We start from the raw sequence: 23,318 nt of genomic DNA, 5'->3' as shown, positions 1-23,318 counted from the left end.
TCTCTCTCTAGGCAGTAGGCAAATGAATTTAAGATCTAATAAACTATCTGTGCAAAGGAAATTTGGATACTTGAGGAAATATATCCAGATGATACAGTAAAGGTGCAAGAGCTATGAACTCATATGGGTAAGATTCAAATCCTGGCCCTACCATCTGCTAGCTATGAAAATTTGTGGAAGTTGTTATTCTATCTTGGTTTCTTAATCTGTGAAATACTAATGATAATAAATCTTACCTCAGAGATACTGTGAGAAATAAATAAAATAATGTAAAGAAGTCTCCTGACAGTATTAACACATAATAATGATTGAGTAAATGGCTATTAATATTGTGAGTTTATATTCATATATATTTCAATTAAATAGAAAATTAATTGGTTTGCTAACATGCAAATATAACTTTGTTTTTTTTTTTAAAGATTTTATTTATTTATTTGACAGAGATAGAGACAGCCAGCGAGAGAGGGAACACAAGCAAGGGGAGTGGGAGAGGAAGAAGCAGGCTCATAGCAGAGGAGCCTGATGTGGGGCTCGATCCCATAACACTGGGATCACACCCTGAGCCGAAGGCAGACGCTTAACCGCTGTGCCACCCAGGCGCCCCTAACTTTATATTCATATATATTTCAATTAAATAGAAAATTAATTGGTTTGCTAACATGCAAATATAACTTTGTTTTTTTTTTTAAAGATTTTGTTTATTTATTCGACAGAGATAGAGACAGCCAGCGAGAAAGGGAACACAAGCAGGGGGAGTGGGAGAGGAAGAAGCAGGCTCGCAGTGGAGGAGCCCGATGTGGGGCTCGATCCCATAACGCCGGGATCACGCTCTGAGCCGAAGGCAGATGCTTAACCGCTGTGCCACCCAGGCGCCCCTCCACTAAATATATTTTGAATAAATAATATAAATTTCCTCAAATGAGTTCTAATTTAGTTTCATAGTAAGCCTGAGTTTAGAATAATTGAATCATCAAACTGGTTTCTTTTAAAATTATATCTTTTTACCAAATACAATAATCCGACCCTTATCTACAGGGAATACCTTCCAAGACCTAAAACCACAGATAGTACCAAACCCTATATACACCGTGTTTTTTCCTATACATACATATCTATGACAAAGCTTAATTTATAAATTAGCCACAGTAAGAGATTAACAAGAATAACTAATAATAAAATAGAACAATTATAACAATGTCCTATAACAAAAGTTATGTGAATAGGGTCTCTCTCTCTCTCTCTCTCTCAAAATATCTTACTGTAACGTATTAACCCTTCTTCTTGCAATGATGTGAGATGATAAAATGCCTACATGATGAAGTGAAGTGAGATGAATGACGTAGGCATTGTGATGTAGCATTAGGATACTACTGACCTTCTGACCATATGTCAGAAGGAGGACCATCTGCTTCCAGATTGCAGTTGACCGCTGATAAGTAGATATTACTGTATTTATAGGTCAGGCACTGAGCTGCCACTTTTATGAATAATCTCATTGAATCCTTAGGACAAAACTAGAAGTAGATACAATATAATGCCCATTTTAAAAAAGAAAAAGCTTGGAAGAAACCAAGAGACATGCCCTAAAATTATAGACTGAGGATTTGAGCTGGGATTCAAACAGGCAATCAAACTCTGGGTAGTTAATATCTGAATGGTATAGTCATGGTGGTTATCATTTACTGCATACCTACTTGGTGAAAAACAGAATTTTTTTGTGTGAAAGTTTTCTTAGTAAAATAAACATTTTAGGGACAAACTGTAGGTAATTAAGCAGATAGAAACTTGGTTTTGGCATAAATTAGGCTTCATATTTACTGAACTTTCCCTATCACATTATTAGGATTAAGATAACTAGAAAATAATTATTCCTGTTTTTTAAAAATATCCCCACTTCTCAAAAAACATATGATACATGACATACATAAGTGAAATAGAGAATGAAATAATTTTTTTGTTTGAAATACTCAAGTAATGAACACAAGCATGTTTTGAGTGTTATGTCTGAAGGTAACAAGGTGGGCAGGATTTGCTCCCAGGGTCCAAATCCTCACCTCATTTTCTCACTGCATACCACAAGTATATTGTGAGCATATGTGTGCATATGTGTGTGAATGCATGTCGTATATGTGCAAGCATGTGTGTGATATTATGCATTAAGTGATTTAGTTCTCATGGAAATTAGACCATCCAATTTACTCATCTTGACTGCCAGTGGTTTCTGTCCAATCAAGCTTACCAGAAGTCACCAGTGACTAATAACTTATAACACCTGCTGCACTTGCTACATAAGATAGCTTTTCTTACATGAACTCAGAACAGAAAATTTACCAAGTCTCTTAGGCAAAATCCTAGCTGTGCTGAATAGATGTAAAGGGGAAAGTTATTGGGTGCAGTGTGTTGACAGTAGAGCTGCACATACAAGGTTAGAATGCCCAGTACAAGTCTGTATATGATGATGAGTACTGGAATCACAAAAGAACATAATCAGATGCCCCAGTTCTTCATCCTCCATGACTTCACATATCCCACCAATTGATTTCATAATAGAGTGTTGTTCAGTGTTCTATTTTTCTCCTGGGCCTCAGAAGAAACTAATACTTTGTTCAGTGCCTCGACTTAAAAAATTAACTGCTATCACCTAGCCAAACTTCAACGTGTAGGTTTACCTTAGAATAATAGGATTAACATGCAAATCACTTAATTTATTACAGTATCACACTGGATGTAAGTATAAGAGATAGCTAATATACAAATTCTACTCTACAGTGCTCAGAATATACTTCACTCCATTAACATAAATCAGCTTTCTACTTTAAATATTAAACCTTAAAAAATTAAGAAAGCTTCACTTTGAGATTATACCTGAGCTCTATGTTCAATGACACTTTGCGTATGGTCTTGTTCCAAGCGAGACAATTCATCTTTTTTAATTTTATCTTTTAACAGAGCCATTAAGCATTTGTAATTCCAAGAAAAAGAACCCCAAAGAATTATAAATCCTGAGAAGAAGATTCAAAGTTAAGCCTGGTGATGTTGTCTGAGTACTCGTGAGATGCGTGCAAGTCACATTAAGCCAACTGTGGGAGATCCAGCTCTGAGAATACGGAATACTTAAAGAACTAATAATTTTCTTTGGAAATGTATTCAGAAAAATCAATCAAGTTATTTTCATCTTAAAACAACTTAAGTATTTTACTCCAAATATAAGTGCTCATCTTCACAATTATAATTTCAAAATTTTGAAGTTTAAAAAATTAGGAAAAATTGATATATCCTTATTGGAATGAAATATTTAAAACTTACTAACCAGGCCATCCGATAACATAGTAGTTTTCTTGTTATTTTCATTCTGTATATATTCATTAGAGTTATTTTAAATAAATGGTAACCTGTGGATTATGGGAGTGAGAAAAACACTCTTCAGGTGACATTTCTGCACTCACGAGTGTTACATCCCTTTAACAGCTAAATGAAGTGACCAGTTAGAAGCAGACCTGGTACCACCAGTGACTGTGACCTTGAGAATAGGCTATGGTCAAAGACTCATGATTCTATAGGTACTGGAAGGGTATTTGCCACTAAGGAGGGTCTGTGAAGATGCATGAAACCAGGATCCAAGAGCCCAATGTAGCCTGAAACTACTATGTTCAGCACCACTGGAAGCAGCATGAATTCTCTAATTGTCCTGCTTTCCCATAACTTACTGTGTAAAATTATATGAATCTTACTTTCTATCCTATAGTAAAGAAGTCCAATCATCTATAATCTATTTTATAGTCCAAGTACTCCAGTAATTCTGTATTTGGCTTTAAAAAAAGTTCCCATATTCAAAGTAATTCCCAAAATCCCAATGATCCGAAATCCAAACAATCAGATTATTATGACGTATTTTAGGAAGAGGTTGGTGGAATGAGTGTTTGAAACAAATTTGGAATAGGGCAATCTGCCTTGGAGATAGATGACTGAGTAGTATTCTCTAGGGGAAAAAGCATTTTGAAGAAATTAGACCTTTGAACAAGTGTTTGAAGGAACTTTTACTTATGATGAAGAGTCTGCAATTAATGTCATCAGCAAGCTTAATTAAGCAAGAGGATAGCAGCCCAAATAAATATTAACTTGCAGCAAGCAACATCATTCAACAAAGATTTTACTGAATCTAACATTTACACTACTACAGGAGGAGTAAGGAATTTGCTAATTCCTAAATAATTCTTTAATTATTCCTAACAGACTAATTCCTAAAAGAAAAAAAAGGGGGGAATAATTCCTAAAAGGGGAAAAAAAAAAAGCAGCAGCAATGTAGCAGTCAGAAATCAGACACATTTAAGGACTCAAAAAATTTCTGCCTGATAATTTCTGAACCTCCTACCACTTCATCTTCAGTTACTCTTGTGACACTTGCCGGTTAATAACCACAGGGTCAAGGCCTTCTGGATAATGAGGCACAATGGATTCACTTGATAATTAGTGCAGCTAAAACAGCTACAGAAACCAATACTAAACTTCTTTTAATGAAGAAGAGCATTTTCTTAGCATCAACAAGTGAAACTTTAATAATTCAGCAGTTGAAGTTATGTGTGTGTAGGTATACACATTCATGTATCATGAAAAACAGGACAAGCTAATTGCAGTTTATATTTACAAATATAACAATTTTTAAAGTTTCTATAAAAACTGAACTTAAATATAAGGAATGAATAAGTCATGGGAATAAAAGGCACAGCACAGGGAATATAGTCAGTGATATTGTAATAGTGTTGTGTGATGAGGGATGGTAGCTATACTTGTGGTGAGCACAGCACAATGTATAGAGAAATTGAACTACTAAGTTGTACACCTGAAACAAATGTAACATTGCATCTCAACTAGGGAAGCTTTGGTGGCTCAGCTGGTTAAGCCTCTGCATTTGGCTCAGGTCATGATCCCCGGTCCTGGGGCTGAATCCTGTATTATGCTCCTTGCTCAGTGGGGAGCCTGCTTTTCCCCCTGCTTGCCTCTCCTCCTGCTCGTGCTCTCCCTCTCTTTCTGACAAATAAATAAATAAATAAAATCTTTAAAAAAAATTGCATATCAACTATACTCAAATAAAAAAATTAAGACAAAACAAAACAACTTAAATAAGATGCTGAACTGCAACCCTAACGTCTTGTGAGTAAATTCATCACGTAGGATTATCTTTACAGCATTAGAAAAGACAATGTGAAATTTAACCATTTTATGAGATAAATACCATATTTTTAGCATTTGATCAACGGACTGAATATATCTCTTGTATTTTGTATATTTATTTATAATATCTCATGTGGTACTATATTTTTAAATGTTTAATTTTGTCTACAATGAAATATGTATTAAAAGCTATTATAGCATACATAAAATAGTGAAACTCAGAAGCCTTGGGGATCTCAGAATAATGGCTCTAGAACAGGGGTCAGCAAGTTTTTTCTGCAGAGGACCAGACAGTAAATATTTTAGACTTTGCAGGTCATATGATTTCTGCCACAATTACCTAACCCTGCCACGTGGCACAAAAGCAGCCTAAAACAATATGGAAACAATTGAGTGTGGCTGTGCTCCAGCACGATGTTATTCACAAAATCATCCAGTTAGAGATTTTGGCAGCCCTGCTGCAGAGTCAGAGTTTGCTGACCTCTGAAGTATCACACTTGTTCTATATATTTTGTCTTCCTACCTGGTACAATCTTTTACAATAGCCATGAAGCTTAATCACATAGCAAATCCACATAACTTTTCCCCAGGAATTCCAGGAGCACCAAATTCACCTTTAATACCACCTGAACCCTAAAATATAGGAATGCTCATTAGGAGGTTTTTTTTTCTAAAGGTGTATTAAGTGCTAATGTCAAAGAGAATCTACCATTTCACAGATGAGGTGCTTCCGCTTGCTCCAAATTTTGTTCCCTGAGTCCCTTCCTCATACTGTCAACAAGTCATTAAACTATACTTTTGACAACAAATATTCAAAAAGTTAATAAGTAATAAATATCAAAGTGCTAATCAAAACTAAAATTATGCATTCTCCATACAGATGTATGTAATTTAGCTTTGTCATTTCTTTTATATTTATCAAAGGTAAGGAATGATTCCATTGCTTTTATCTTAACCTGATGCTTTCCATTCAAATAAGTCATGAAATTTTAGACTCCAAGGTACCCATATTTGTTTCCTTAGTGTGCCTGATCTTCCATTATATCCTCTAGGAAAAATCCCACAGCTGGGTGAATTCAATTGTTACCTTCCCTGCTTTTCCATCTAAATGGGAAAAAATATTCTCAATGAAGCTGATGTGTTACCTATATCTACCTTAATGGCTCTACCACAAATTCAGTCTAATAAATTTATCCTTGAAATGGTGGAAAATAATATCAACTTTTTGAATAGAGTTTCTCCATCACTAATGTGTGGTAGAGATTAAGAAATATATCAGAATTTTATGAATATATAATGCCTTTTTGCACTGATATTGTATGTTCATTTCAGATTTAAGGTACACAAGTAAATTTCAACTTCAAGCTCCTATAGATTAGACGAGATTATATCAGGTTGGGTAAAATGGATATAAAAATAAAATTGATACAAAAATGGATATAAAACAAAATAAAAAAATATTCAATATTAGATTAGAAAGGATAAAGAAATATTATTTATTTCTTATTTGACATAGACAGAAAGTCAAAAGTCAATATTAAATTCTACCTCTGAGAGTTTACTACTAAGGGAAGATATTCCTTCTTTCAAAAAAATTGAGAACATATTTTGATTCTATTACTTTTTATTGGTGTGGTGTGGCTACAGAATGAGTATATGAGTAATGTCAGATTGAAAAGAAAATAAAAGGAAACTCACCAGTAATCCCTGAGTTAACACATTAGAATATTCAAAACGGAAACTTCCATGTACTGAGGTCTGAAGGAGGGGGTAATGGAAAGGAATCAATACAAAATTTTCTGACTAAAGAGTCAGGTAAGCTAACTTATTCCATTTTAAATTGTTTTGATTTTCTTTAGAAGTATGTCAGCAAAGCAATCATTTCGTAAAGCCTATACTTTTTGGGAAATTAACTACATATGTGGAAGGTAATAATTCAAACATAAACTGGAAAATTATTCCTGAAACAGAGCTCAGACCTTAGGTTCAGGGACACTGAAATTGAGCTGCTATTTTACAAAACTCTGACAGAATTTCAACTTTGAAGTGGGTAAGGGTATTAGCCACAGTCCTAAAGAACTGAGAAAGTAATGTGGTTGCTAAGTAATTAGGTTACTAACTACATTTGCTTAAAAAAAGGGGGAGAATTAAAAGATTTAGAAAATTACAATAATCAAGTCTGAATGAAAGAAAAGTATTAATTGTTATTTCAAATAATGCCATCTAGAGTTTACTCTTGGACAATGAGATGATTTGATTAGGTGCCCTATTATAGAATACTGATCACATCTAGGTGTTCAAATTCATGCAGTGGTTGAATTTCAAGCCATCTTACTCCATGAAGAGGGTCATCATTTTTATGAGAAGAAAAAACAAGGCAGTAAACCAGATTAATGAAGCGTGGATGAGAACATAGGCAAGTAAAGATAAAAATTAAATTAAGCCCAAACCAATTTTTTCCTAAATATTTCTGATTCTTCATTGCTAAATAGCAATGAAGCTAAAACTAATCATGTCACTTTGTTTGTTAAAAGAAAAAGTGTAATACAGAACAATAGTAAGTAACCGTCCTTAATGATTTAGCATATCTAGCTCTTTCTCTGTAAATTGACTCTCTGCCCTGCTTGGCAAAGTTGCCTGGGCAATTGGGGCATCAAATGTATAGGTTCTAGAAACAGCTGAGTCGATGATTTAGACTTTCTGTCAAGTGTGGTGTTCATTAATTCATTCAGTTCCTATTACGTGCTGTTCTATGTATGCTGCTCACAAAATTCCTATTCTAGTAGGGGAAATAAATAGATGCATAATGCTAACAAGTCAGGTGACACTAAAAATGCTAAGAAAGAACACAGAAGTGGAATGAAGGGATGTTTTTTATAGAAAGACTTCAGAATAGGCCTTTCCTTTTTAAAGTGATATCTGAGAAAGAACATAAATGGTGTGAAGAAGAGAGCCAAGTGGCTATCTAAGGAATCCCAGGTATATGTAACCCGGTGTTAAGACCCTGGAGCAGGAGTGAACGAGGGGATAGGGTAGGACACAATATAGGGAGTGGAGAGTGGGATAGGGAGAGCTCTGCACATTATGCGAAGCCATGGAGAGAGCTTCAGTGTGTATCTTGAGAGAGACAGGAAGCCAAGGATGGTTTTGACCCAGGTGGGAAAGGATTTACTTACATGCTTATTCATTGTCAAATAATGTTGGGAACAGAAGACATAGATTTGAATGAAATACTTAAATCCGTAAGTGACCTTTTCAAGAAATTAACTATCAATAACTTATTAATATTTACTACAAGTAGCATACAACAACACTTCAAGATTTTATGTACTAATATATTTAATCAATTGCAAATTCTAAGGGATTATTTTACAAACGAAGATTAATTTGCTTTTGGCCAAGTCACGTAAGAAACTAAACTCAAACTAAAAGGATTATTTCCACCTCTCCCTAAATATGTGAACAAGTATACTATGGATAGGAAAGCAGAGGAAACATATTTTTTCAGTACCCATTATGTGCTAGTTTCTGACACTCTGTACCTTATATGCATTTTATCGCATTCCTTCTTCACAATAAACCATTGACTAGGTATTATTAAGGATCACTTTCTAAGCAAGTAAGAGGTGGATGGGATTCAGTCTCAAGTGGTTCAGGCTCCAAAGAGGTAAGCCTTCTAATATACTGCCCTGCATATACTGTCCTAAATATCCCTTGTCAGTCTTATAGACCAAAAGGAAAACCTTGAGAACATCTGGTTCCCTTAGTAACACTGCACTTCTGATCATTTCACAAAATTAACTATTCAATATGCCTTAGAGCAAAATGACTTTCAATCTTCAAGCTATGCAAGCATTATTTTGTGCACCTACTCTAATAATGAAAATTATATAGCAGACTTAAACACAGAGGAAAGTCATCTTTATTTATTGCACATTAAAGTTGCAGATCACACAATACAATAAGAACAGGAACAGACTCATCACCAACTCCTTAAAATGAAACAATACATCTATGTTTATTATGAGTGCCAGAAAGCTGAACGCATTCATAGCCACAGTCATCTGAAGTCATAATTACACAGCAAGGGCTATGCTGGTTTAATCAAATGCTGGTGCTTATATTGAAAAAATAAAAGGATATACAAATTAATTATTTGTCTTGTTTTGTAGATCATCAATTTATTTTATCCCAGCTCTTTTTACCTGGCCACTAAAATCACTTGCAATTATGAGTTTTGTATAGTCTGGAAATTAAAACCAATGCTAATATTTTAAAAATATATCTTAAATGGTAAGTTATATAATACACTGTAACTCTAGGGTACATTTTTGTATATTTTATAGATTTGGAATACAATAAATTTGCCAATAATTATAATTTTTACTAATTCCTTCCTAGTCCTTTTCTCTTGGTTTTCTTCCTACAAAGGGAAGGAAGATTCCTTGAACAAATAATCCCTAGATTATAAACTCAGTGAGAGTAAGCCTAGTTTTCTCACTACTGCTATAGCTCCAGAACTTAGCACACTTTTTATTATAACAGGAACTCAATAAATTGTTGCTGATGTATTAATGAATAAAAGAAAAATAAATATTTAGATGTTAAAAGAGGCATCTACTATATGATTAAAGAGTATGGAGGAAAGAATGAGTCTTTAAAAGGCATATGCTTTAACAAGAGAGTCTTAATACCTAATCTTTTAAAAAAAATCATTTAAAGGCGATTTAATGATTTTCTTAATATTTACTTAATGTTTTTTAAAAGAGACAGGGATATTTTTAAAGTATTTTACTCCTTCCAAAAGTGACATGTGGAATTTCTTCCATTGCCAGTAATCTTAAACTGATAGAACTGGTAAGGGAAAGAATGGGAAATTCAAGTTAAAAAATGGTAATGTGTATCACCTCACAATCACCAACAAGTAAGACAGAAATGTGTTTTCAAAGTACTTTGTGTCAGCCTTACAATATAGGTAGAACTGATAGATGATATGCCCTCATTTACAGATGAGGGAAATGAAGCATAAAGAGACTAGGTGGCTTGGCCAAGCTCACACTGCTAACCTGAGAAGAGTTGGGATTAATCCAGATCTTTTCTACTTTATGAGTCCTCTTAATTATGTTACCATGGGCACACCATTCTACCCATGCATAGTTCTCTCAGCTGCAAAATGAGGATAAAAATATTGGGTTGAAATTCTTTATGAAGTTATAAGGATAAAACAAGATATTTCAAGTGGAAGTGCCATGATCAAAGAACACAAATAATACTGAAGAGCTTTTCAAATATAGAGCAACCTTCAAAATGCAAACTGGATTTGACTTGTCTAGGTTCTGATCCCAGCTTGACCATTCCCCATGTGGCCTTGGGCAATAATTTAACCTCCCTAAACTTTGGTTTTGCCTTCTATGAAATAGTAATACCAATACTTAACATGAAAAGTTTTAAGAATCAAAAAGATAATTTATCTAAATCACTCTTCCCAGTGAGTCTGGCACATGGTAAGTACTCAATAAATACTAGCTATTGCTGTAATGATTTATATGTTTAGTTTGATTGAAGTAGTCCTTAGGACTAGATATTGTTTAACTATTTTAAGTTTTCATATAATGGCATTAAGCAAAGTTATCCCAAGTAATTTGATTTAAAGGGCAAAAATAAATGCTCCATCACACCTCAAAATTCTCTCAAACACTTGCTAAAGTGCCTAAAGTTCCCATGAAAGCCACAATAGGCAGACCTTCCTTTGGGAGTCAAATACCTATGAAGCCTTTGTTGAAGCTTGCTCTGCAACTTAAAAGGATCAGTCATTTCTCAAACATCAGTCTCCTACCTTTTAAAATAAGGAGGCCATTTAGATTGTGTTGCTAATTTAGAACCATGGACTTCCAAGTTAAGGCATGAATGGAATTCAAATCTGTTTCACCTTGGAAAGGTGAAAAATCAACTCCTAAACTTAGCACAAATTAATTTATCAAGTTGGCTAACAAAAGATACAACATTAAAAAGTGGAAAATGGAACACTTAAATTTTGATATGGTAGGGAGAAGGGAAAGGCAAATCTCTAAGCATAGGATATTGCCTAAAATTAGTTCAACAAAGGTGTGCTATTTAGGAAAAGGGTTGGGAGCTAAGGAAGAATTTTCAGTGGGGATCCATCAGCAGACAAGAGAAGTCACAAGAAAAGTTAATTATAAGCCAATATCCCTGATAAACATAAATGCAAGAATTCTCAACCAAACACTAGTAAAATGAATTCAAGAATAAAGTGAAAGCATTATCCACCAGGATCAGAACATTTCATTCAAAAGCAACAAAATATATATTCTTCTCGGGTACACATGGAACATTTTTTAAGATAGATCAAATGTGGGGCACCTGGGTGGCTCAGTCAGTTAGGTCTTCAGCTCAGGTCATGATACCAGGGTCCTGGGATCAAGCCCTGCATCAGGCTCTCTGCTAAGCAGGGAGCCTGCTTCTCCCTCTCCTCCCTGTTCCTGCTCTCTCTTGCTAGCTCTGTCGCTATCTCTGTCTCTGTCTCTCAAATAAATAAATAAAATCTTTAAAAAAAAAAAAAGATAGATCAAATGTTAGGCTACAAAACCAATCTTAATAAATTTAAGAAACTCTTCGTATTTCCCTGATAATGAGTATTTACCAAAAGGATACAAAAATACTGATTCAAAGGTGCTCATGCACCCCCATGTTTATAGCAGCATTATCAACAATAGCCAAATTATGGAAAGAGCCCAAAGGTCACTGAATGATGAATGGATAAAGAAGATGTGGTGCACACACGCGCACACACACACACACACACACACACACACTGGAATATTACTCAGCCATCAGAAAGAATGAACCCTTGCCATTTGCAATGATGTGGATGGAGCTAGAGTGTATTATGCTAAGTGAAATAAGTCACTCAGAGAAAGACAAAGATTATATGATTTCATTCATATGTAGAATTTAAGAAATGAAACAGATGAACATAGGGGAAGGAAAAAAAGAGAGAGAGAAGCAAACCATAAGACACTCTTAACTATAGAGAACAAACTTAGGGTTATGGAGGGAGGGAGGCTTTAGATGGACTAAATGGGCTACATGGGTGATGAGTACTAAAGAGGGCACTTGTTGTGATGAACACTGGGTGTTATATATAAGTGATGAATCACTGAATTCTACTCCTGAAACCAATATTACCCTATATGCTAATTAACTATAATTTAAATAAAAACTTGAAATGAAAAAAAACTTAAGAAACTGACATTGTATCAAACATCTCTTCCAATCACAATGGTATGAAATTTGAAATCAATTACATGAAAAAAAACTGGAAAATTTACAAATAAGTGGACATTAAACAACATGCTATTGAATAATCAATGGGTTAAAGAAAAATCAAAAAAGAAATAAAAAAAATACCTGAGACAAATGAAAATGTAAATATAGCACACCAAATTGTGGGATACGGCAAAAGGAATTCTAAAAGGGAAGTTCATAATGATAAATGCCTACCACAACTGACAAGAAAAGTCTCAAATAAACAACCTAACTTTACACCTCAAGGAACTAGAGGGAAAAAAAAAAAAAAGCCCAAAGTTAGAAGGAAAGAAATAACGAAGCGTACCACAGAAATAAATTAAATGGAGACTAAAAACATAATAGAGATCAATGAAACTAAGAGGTGGTTCTTTGAAAGAGAAACAAATTTGACAACTCTTAAGTAGACTCATTAAGAAAAAAAAAAGGGAGGACTCAAAATCAAAAATGAAAAAGAATTTAAACTGATACCACAGAAATAGAAGGGGTCATGAGACTACTATGAACAATGATATGTCAACAAAGTGGACAACCTAGAAGAAATGGATTAATTCCTAGAAAAATACCTCCTACCAAGACTGAATCATAATAAACAGAAAATCCGAGCAGACTAATTAATAATAATGAGATTGAATCATTAATCAAAAATATCCCAATAAACAAAACTACAGGACCAGAGAGCTTCACTGGTAAATTCTACCAAACATCCAAAGAAGAATTAACATCAGCCCTTCTCAAACTCTTCCAAAAAATATAATAATAGAGAACTCTTCCAAACCCATTTTATGAGGCCAGCGTTACTCTCATATCAAAATTAGACAAGCATGCCATCATTAATTATCAAGGAAATAACAAATCAAAACCACAATGAGATATCACCTCACATCTGTTAGAACAGCTATCATTAAAAATACAAGCAATAACAAGTGTTTGTGAGGTTGTGGAGAGAGAGAAAACTTCAGCACTGTTGGTGGGAAGGTAAATTATACAGCCATTATGGAAAACAGTATGGACATTCTTCAAAAAATTAAAAATAAAATATGATCCAGGAATTCCACTTTTGGGTATTTATCTGAAGAAAATAACATTCACTCGAAAAGATATATGCACTTCCACATTCATTGCAGTATTATCTACAGTAGCCAAGATATGGGAACAATTTAAGTGTCCATCAATGAATGAATGGATAAAGAAGATGTGATACACATACATGCACACACACACACACACACACACACACACACACACTAGAATATTATTCAGCCATAAAAAAGGATAAAGTCTTGCCATTTATGACAACATGGATGGACCTCAAAGGCATTAATATTAAGTATGTGAAATAAGCCAGACAGTGAAAAACCAATACTATATGATCTCTCATATATATGGAGGAAATAAAAGAGAGAGGGAGGGAGAGGGAGAGGGAGAGGGAGAGGGAGAGAGGAAGAGAAGAGAAGAGAAGAGAAGAGAAGAGAAGAGAAGAGAAGAGAAGAAAGAAGAAAGAAAAAAGAAAAGAAGAAAAAAAGAAAACCAAGCTCATAGATACAGAGAACAGACTGCCGGTTACCAGAGGTAGGGATTGGAGGTTGGAGAAATGGGTGAAGGGGGTAAAATTTTTTAAAAAATAAAATAAATAGATAAATAAACAAACAAATGATAGGAAGCTAAAAAATAATCTTTAGTGGGGATCCATTGGCACACAAGAGAAACAAGAGTTCAAGTATTTGGAGAACAGAATGCTAGAGAAGGCTAGGGCACGACAGAAAAATAAACTTTCTTACTTTACAATTTTGCTTAAAGTTTATAAATACAAAGATGTGGGTTTCCGCATCTTTTCAAATTTTAGTTCTAATGGGAACTCAAAAGCAGATTTGAATGCTGATGTAGTCTTCCTTATTTCAGCAACCAGCACTTAAATATAGTCCTTAATAGCCTTTAACGGAAATGTGCATTTGTATGGGACATAGAGATATGAGACGGATACATTTTTAAGTCGCTTTTGAAAAAAATCCACTTTCATCCTGACAGTGTTTTGAGGTATCTTACCGGTTCTCCTTTATCCCCTTTCTGACCAGGTGAGCCTGGAGTTCCTGGTAATCCCACTTCTCCCTGAGCAAAAATGAATCCTGTGTTATCAAACAGTCTGTCACATTGAGCTAAAGACTAATAGTTTATACATATAAAGGTGACAATAGTAGGATAAAGCTTTGCTCTCCCCTGAGCTGATGTTGGTCCCTCTGCTAGAATGCCCTTCCCTTCCTCAGGAGGCTCAGTACCCTCCCTCTTCCAAATGCCATTTGGCATCATCTCCTCCATGAGACTTTCCACGGACTGGGACACGTGGTGCTCCTCTATGGCCCCTGCACCTTGTACTTGCCTTTCTCATGGAGCTTATGATACAGTAGTGGTCGCTAGAAGAAATGTAAGGTTCCTCTAAACTTTTACCTCACCCCCATATCTATTCGTCCAGCCAGGAGTGAAGTGGCGGCCGGATGTGTTAAGTCTCTAAGGGCATGCAGTAAGTCACAATGCTAGGAAACATTCTGCTCTAGGAACCAGGGCAAGTTTTTCTTTTCCTTTTCCTTTCCTCAGGTATGAGCATAGAGGAACACCATCAAGAAATCACTTAGCCTCCTTGTAGCACAGCCTCTTGACTGCCATTAACATTCATAGAAGAAGTTTATGTAGGTTCACAGGACCACTCTTCCTGACCAGGGGACCATACTGGTACAAATGAAGCAAATTCTTTAAGTAATATTCTTTGCCTATTTCCTAGAGTATCAGCACACATCAAAGAAATACTATACAGAGTATCTGTGTGTTAAAGAGCAGGCTCTGTTTTCTTCAACTGTGAACATCCAGAGCAGAAGCCTATTCCAGGCATATGTTAAGTACTCAATATTTGTCTGTTGTCCAGGAGGGTCCCCCCTTTACCTTTCTATCCATTCTAATTCACAGCCTGGAAAGAAAGTCTGATGGCTTCAGAACTATCCAGAAAAAAAATCCAGGAAATCCTATCCCCAATTCCCTTCTCTTAACCCACCCCAGTGACAGAGTGGCTTATGTGTTTGATTCAACTAGCACTAAAGGTCAAGACACAGTCTGTGCACCAGGGCCACATCCAAGGGGCCTGGCTCAATCTGTGTCATGGCTTTTCAGTGGGCATAGATTAACACAAGCAAACCTTGTTTGGAATGCACTGGCACCGGTCTTGAAGTTCCTGCTTTGCTGGCAGATAGGCAGACATTTTACTGGCGTGAGCGGGTAGCAATGATGATGCAGTACTTCCATAGCCATCCTGCTCTGGACACTAAAATCCAGAGAAATGATTAGGGTCCATTCCAAACATGCTAACATCCCAAATACTGGCTCCCACCAAACTCGGGATGACTCAAATTGCCTGCAAGAACTGCCTTCTAAGGAGCCCAAAGTTGACACTGGTATGTGAAAGTTTATAATGCCTTTGCTCTTTCACTAGGCCCCCGATGCGTTTTATTACACTGACAACATGCTAGAAATGCACTAAAATATTGGTTTGTTGAGGAATTCTAAAGCTTTTATAAATGACTTCATGATGAGTACAGTAACATCAAACATTCACAATAACTGCTTTGTTACAATAAAATAGTTATACATGTTACACCTGTGTATGTGTTTGTGGAACAAAATTTAAAATCAAAGAAAGCAGGATGCCTGGGTGGCTCAGTCAGTTAAGCGTCTGCCTTCGGCTCAGGTCATGATCCCATGCTCATGGGATCGAGTCCTGCATCAGGCTCCCTGCTCAGCAGGGAGCCTGCTTCCTCCTCTCCTTCTCCCCCTGATTGTGTGCTCTCTCTCTCTCTCTGTCAAATTTTTTTTTTTAAATCTTAAAAATAAATAAATAAAATAAAATACTTAGAGAGGTTTAAAAAAAAATAAAAGCAAGCAACTTGAACTTTTAGAACATCATTTACTCCAACAAGACGATTGTAAAGGCATGTAAAAGTAGCAAATATATTCTTTTAATACTCCAGGATGGTATATATTTAAAGTATATACTAGTCTTGGTCTTTAAAGTCCATTGTCCTTTAAAGTTATTAAAACGTCTCCACTATAACAGACAAGTGGTGAATTTTATACTTAAGCAGTGGATTCAGAACATGTGGGATAACATGAAGTAAAACTTAGTCACAAAACAATGAACTTTTTTTTCCTCTCAAAAATAAATCCAGACAGGGAGGATAAATAAATGCATCCCTTCCTCTCCACATCATTTAACAGGCTCCTCACCACGGTTTGTAACTCTGAATTTGTAATTTTACAAACCTGCAATTTCATAACTCTGAATTTGCAATTTAGGGGAAAGGGTTTAGACATTACTTTGTATGCTACGAATCATATATGCTTGGAAAAGTATTATCAGGATACAAAACAAAAAGATTGTCAGTGGTTATTTATTATGGTAAGACTACAGTTGATAATTACTTCCTTCTTCGAATTTGGCTGTATTTTCCAAATTTTCTATAATAAACAAACATAATTTTTTTAAAAGATTTTATTTATTTATTTGATGGAGAGAGAGAGAGCACAAGTAGGGGGAGCAGCAGAGAGAGGGCGAGAAGCAGGCTCCCCACTGAGCAAGGAGCCCCATGTGGGACTCAATCCTAGGACCTTGGGATCATGACCTGAGCCAAAGGCAGACACTCAACTGAATGAGCCACCCAGGCACCCCAACATACATAATTTTTAAAACAAAAAATTCTTTTGAAAAAAATGGGTAGCACTCTAATGCTCGTGAAAACAATAAAAACTGTAAGAAAAATAACACCCAGAAACACTGGGACTAGTTTCCTTGGTCCAGCACATTTACATCTATCACATTTACTTTCTCCAGATTTAATAATTAGCTATTCTGTTATCTTAATAAGTTTCCGAGCCCACAAGTCTAAAGGTCATATTAGAATGAAACATGATTATCACCAGAATAGTCCATTTATCTATGATTTGATATGATTTTTCAGCAACTTCCTGTTCTAACCAACCAGTTACCACTTAGATGACCAAGACCAAATTTGAGTTCACAATTTTGGTCTGGGTAACTAATTTACTATATTAAACTGGGGATTTAAATAACTTTATAACTATGTCTCAGGATTCACTATAAAACTTTCCACACTCTCCAAAAAGTGCCTAAAGGGAACATAAAATTGTACAAGTAAGGGCTCTTCCCTTCATAAAACCTCTGGTTTTGATTTGATGCATATTTAGTTAATTGGCCTTACAAATTTTAATCACATTTCTCATTTATTTTCAACAAATGTTGCTGATTATCTCCTTCTGTCTATGTCTGTAGTCATGGAACTTTACAGAAACAGAAAATCTAATTAATAGAAGAAAAGAAGTATATTTACAGATTATCTTAAATAAATTTCACCCTTGACCATGTTATAAAATATTAATAACAAAAAATGTCTAATTTGAAATTTCAGGATAAAATTAAATGTTTAAGCAAGTATATTAAAATTTTCTGAATTCAACACATTTTTAAAAAAAAGTTGGTGTCAGAATTATAACAGATACACTTAAAGGGCTTTCACATAATTATTTATCTTCCAAACTATGTACTCCCATTTGTAAAATGTAGCATGTTTCTATTTTCTGCTACTCATTACAGAATGGTGATGTCCCTTCAAACAATTATCAGCAGGAAAAAAGCAGGCTTTTTTTTTTTTTTTCCTATAGTCAGAGATGAATTCCTACCTTATTTTCCACACTTTAACTCCTAAATAATCATTTCAGATGTGATTAATTTTTTTCCATAATTTGTGAGGTTATGTTATTGCTTTTAATAATCAAACCACTCCATTAAATCTATCACCTATACTTCCTTAAACAGTTTTCTCATAATTTGAATTGAAAATATCTATTATGTGATGATACAGAGTAAAAACTACTGGTCAAAAATATAGCATTTAGATATATCAAAACATTGTTATGTTACTTTTCAGCCAGGAAAAATTATTATTTTAAGAGCTCTTATATCCTAAAGGAATAGTTAATTTAAAAACTAAACTTTCAGAGAATTAACATCTTCAAAATTTAAATATGTGGTTCCAGGAAGTCTAGGTATTTCAAGTCTGTAGATTGGCATCATAAATGATCTTTTTAGATATTTATAGAAAGATATTTGGCTGGCTTTCATTTTACTTGGAATGAAAGCCATAAACTGGGTTGGAGATATGCTTTCTAAAACCAAGTTACATAAGCAAAACAAATAATTTTGAAAAACTTAGCTATGCTTTGAATCAGTCACTTTATTATTTTACTACCCATAGTAAGTGACAGAAGTTAAAAATATTTTTGAATTACTAAACTGTCAATAAAATTTTCATGTAAGTATAGAACTTCTGGGAAATCTAAAATACAAAGAAAAACATTTTTACCTTTTTCTTTTACTTTTCATATGTTTTCTGTAAGACTTATTGAATTAGTCCCTTTTAAACACCTGTTTGTCCCATCTACCTCCCTTAATGGTTGATAAGTCAACAAGTCAAGAAATAATGTTTTGACTATCTTCTACACACAAAGCACTAGGAATAAAAAAGAAGAGCATGAAAGTATAACTACCCTCAATGAGTTTAAAATGCAATTGAATAAATTAAAAATACAACTATATCTAATAATATAAGATAGCACACATGACCATTATAATGGGAGATAGAAAAAGTACTGAATTTTTTTTTAATGGAAGATTGGTATAAGAAATAGTTGTACAGTTAGGTTGGGAATATTAAGAATGGAGGCTAAGTGGGGCGCCTGGGTGGCACAGCGGTTAAGCGTCTGCCTTCGGCTCAGGGCGTGATCCCGGCGTTATGGGATCGAGCCCCACATCAGGCTCCTCCGCTATGAGCCTGCTTCTTCCTCTCCCACTCCCCCTGCTTGTGTTCCCTCTCTCGCTGGCTGTCTCTATCTCTGTCAAATAAATAAATAAAATCTTTAAAAAAAAAAAAGAATGGAGGCTAAGTAACTGAGTTTATGTTTTGTTGCCAACAAGGAATGACCAAAAGCTTTGAGAAAGAGATGAATAGAGGGAAGGGAATGTGCCTTATTCATGTCTGTTATTGCCTTGTTCTTTGGCACAATGTCTAGAAGATCAATGTTTTTGAATAATTAATGTTTAGCAAGAGAAAGTAAATGCATATATAAAGCAATGATTCAGAGACTTATTATGGTTACACTGGAAAGAAAAAGGTCTAGAGACAGGGAAGGCAGTTGACATGATAATGCAACTATCCAGGCATGAGATAAAGGTGGACTAGGACAGTAACAAGGAAAAGGAAGATGAAAAATCTATCACAGGGCGCCTGGGTGGCTCAGTCAGTTTAAAGTCTGACTTTGGCTCAGGTAATGATCTCGGGGTCCTAGGATCAAGCCCCGCATTGGGCTCCCTGTTCATCATGGAGCCTGCTTGTCCCTCTCCCTCTTCTGCCCCTCCCCTCTGTGTATGCACTCTCTCTCTCTCAAATAAATAAAGTCTTAAAAAAAATCTATCATAAACGAAAACTGTCCAGGATGGATGACAGGCTAGAAGAGGAAAATGAGTAAGAATAAGGTATGATCACAGATGTAAAACTCTCTGCAACTGGAAAATCATGATGCTACTGTCAGAACATAGTTTAGGGAGAAAGTCATAAATTCTCTCTTATATATGTTGAGTCCAAAGTGAGGACATATCATTTCCAAAGTTCAACACAAAACACTGGGATTCAAATTGTAGAAAGAAATTATGTGAGAGCACAATGAGGGGTCTCTTACTTGGAACAAATTACTCACCTGGCTTCAACAGACGGTATTCAGTGTTGCCCTACATTTGCACTCTATGGACTAGGCAACTGGCGTTCTATAGTCTTCACAAGCCAAGAAAATTAACTTACCTTAGTATCCGATATTTCGCAACATGTTTCTTGCGCTATGAAGTTTGAGTTACAGTAGATTTTAAATTGGTGAAGTTCAATCTATTAAAAAAGTAGTAATAAGACACATCATTAGTTTTCTTGAAAGTCACATGTAGGCACTTAAGAACTGTGGTAATTTAACTGGAAAGATAAAAGAAGCTAATACAAATAAATTATTGGTAGATACTTTTAATGCTTTTATTTAATTTAGGATTCATGATTTTATGGACCATTTGAGAAAGAGACATGGATTCAATTATTGAGATAGATCTCTAGATAAAGGAAATCAGGTAATGAAAGCAACTGCAAATCTTTGCTACTAATTTCATACAAAGAAGTATTTAATTAAAGAGAGGTATTATTACAGATTACAAGAATGTATGCCTACAAGATGAGAAATTTTTCAAAGTAAAAAATTTTGGAGAAAAAGTAAAGTCAAAGGTATGAACACACAATGGAAAAGGCTTTCTCAGTAGTTCCAGAGTTCTTATCTGAGGCACTGAAACAGATGCTCACTTCTCAGTAAAAATTTAAAAAGTATTTCGTTTTCATCTATATTTTATGGATTCTGTCTGATATCTACAGATTTTGTACTATATTGGGATAACCCTGAGCAATACTCACATTTATTTATAATTTTATAATTATTTACAAAAATAATCAGTTCCTTCTATTTGCTTAGAAGATTCATATTTTTTGGCATTGGATGTGAAATAAAAAGTAGTTCAAAAAAGTACAATCATGCCTTTGAATGCAAGGTCAAGCAACTATGTGAGAAATAAATACTACAGACTATTGAAAAAATTTCAGTAGGATAGATGTGTAAATTGGCTATTTTAAGTGACTTTGCGGTTGCAAACTTAATCATTTAACTAATAATTAATTGTACAATAATGTCACATATCATGTAGGTCAGGAACAACCTCTTTCCTCTCCCCTCTCCTCCTCCTGCCTGCCCTTCTCTCCCTGCCTCTCTCTACCTCTTCCTCTGCTTCCCAGTATTACAGAGCTAGACTATGTATTACTTTGATGTCAATAAACATGTTCTATAGAAAGATCCAACTGTTACATTACAATAATTAATCCTACCATAATGGAAAGCAGATATCTTCAGTGAGTTCTGAAATTCTACCCAATACCAAAAAAAAGCAAAAAAGGAAAAAAAAAAAAAAAACAAAATGGCTGTTAACTATTAGTCTACAGTGCACTGACATGAACAAAATCAATTCAGCTCATAGAAAGTGTTAAAAAATCCAGACATCTTCTGAATTCATGAGTAGGCTAAGATTCGCAGCCAATGCAAAATTCTGAGATAAAATGAAACTTATTTATTTTCTATAACTTTTTGCAAGGTATTGAAGTTAACTTTTGTTTATAAAATTTAAATGCATTGTCTTGCATAGTCAAATGAAACACCACCTAGTAACATATTCATTATGTAGAATTAAGAATGGGGACTCCAATTAATGAATATTCTTCTTAACTAAAACTAATTTAACATCATTGTCTTCAAAATAGCCAATAAATATTAAAATTTGATTATGTACCACCTACTGTACTAGGCCCTTTTTATGAATTATTTTAGTTAACTGAAGATAGATGATCAATTTTTGACAGATTAGTAACTAATCAAGTACCATGACGTTGAAACTTCAATCCCAGTTAATGATGCTTTCTTATTCATTAGTTGCTCTGGAATCCTTCACTGACACAGCGCTTTATGAGGACAATATTTAGGGTTAAGTCTATACTGGCTCTTGTCAGACAGAATTTGTTAAAAAAAAAAAAATCCTGTGTATCAGTTTTGTCACCTATTTCTTTCTCACAAAAGTAACTAGGTAGTATACATAAAATAAAACCCAATTGTTAGAAATTTTTTCAATACCACACATCCAGAGTAAATAAAACATTTTCATATTACAATAGATCTTATGAATCATAGAGCTTACATGGAGATGATGAAAAATTAGTCCACTGAAACTTTCAGTAAGACTAAGAGTCTTTATAGAATAAAATATGTATTTTATTTGCTTAACTCAAACACCATCTCATAAATAAGCTGCATGCATAATAATATGGCTTTATTTTTTTTAATTTTTGTCTTTTTTTCATTTATTTTTTAAAATTTTAATTCTAGTATAGTTAACATATAGTGTTGTATTAGTTTTAGATGTAGAATATAGTGATTCAACAATTCTATACATTACTCAGTGTTCATCATGGTAAATGTACTATTAATGCCCTTCACCTATTTCACCTATCACCCATCCACCTCCCCTCTGGTAACCATCAGTTTCTTCTCTACAGTTAAGAGTCTGTTTCTTAGTTTGCCTCTTTTTTTCTTTCTTTGTTTGTTTTTGTTTCTTAAATTTTACATGAGTGAGATCATATGGTATTTGCCTTCCTCTAACTTATTTCACTTAGCATTATACCCTCTAGATCCATCCATGTTGTAGTGAATGCCAAGATTTCATTTTTTTGTGTGACTAATATTCCATTTTATGTGTGCACATATATATATATATATGGTTCTAATATATATGTTCATGGAATATATATATGGAAAGAGAGAATAGGATAGATATATATTCTAATATATATATATTCTAATATATATTAATATATGCATGCTAATATATATTCATATATATTCTAATATATTCATATATACATACATATATTCATATATATTCATATATATATATAAAGTAGTTCTAGTCTTAATTTTTTAAAGAACTTCCATACTATTTTCCTCAGTGGCTGCATGAGTTTGCATTTCCACCAGTGTACAAGGATTCCTTTTTTTTGGCATCCTCACCAACACATGTGGTTTCTTGTGTTTTTTATTTTAGTGATTCTGACAGGTGTGAGGTGATATCTCATTGT

General features: G+C 34.4%; 1 protein-coding gene across 1 annotated transcript in view; it reads right to left on the bottom strand.

Moving 5' to 3' along the window:
- COL19A1 (collagen type XIX alpha 1 chain) overlaps positions 1–23,318 on the bottom strand; it is a 299,548-nt gene that overhangs the window by 224,759 nt on the left and 51,471 nt on the right. The window contains exons 7-9 of the mRNA XM_008684899.2: positions 20,412–20,492; positions 15,683–15,808; positions 14,545–14,607 (exon numbers count right to left, since the gene is read on the bottom strand). Of these exons, the coding sequence (XP_008683121.1) occupies positions 14,545–14,607; positions 15,683–15,808; positions 20,412–20,492 (270 nt within the window). The remainder of the gene's footprint in view (positions 1–14,544; positions 14,608–15,682; positions 15,809–20,411; positions 20,493–23,318) is intronic.

Source organism: Ursus maritimus, unplaced genomic scaffold (assembly GCF_017311325.1).
Source record: "Ursus maritimus isolate PB19 unplaced genomic scaffold, ASM1731132v1 scaffold_29, whole genome shotgun sequence".
NCBI lineage: Eukaryota > Metazoa > Chordata > Mammalia > Carnivora > Ursidae > Ursus > Ursus maritimus.
Note: the sequence above shows the minus strand (reverse complement) of the source record. Positions and strands in the feature narration are given on the sequence as shown.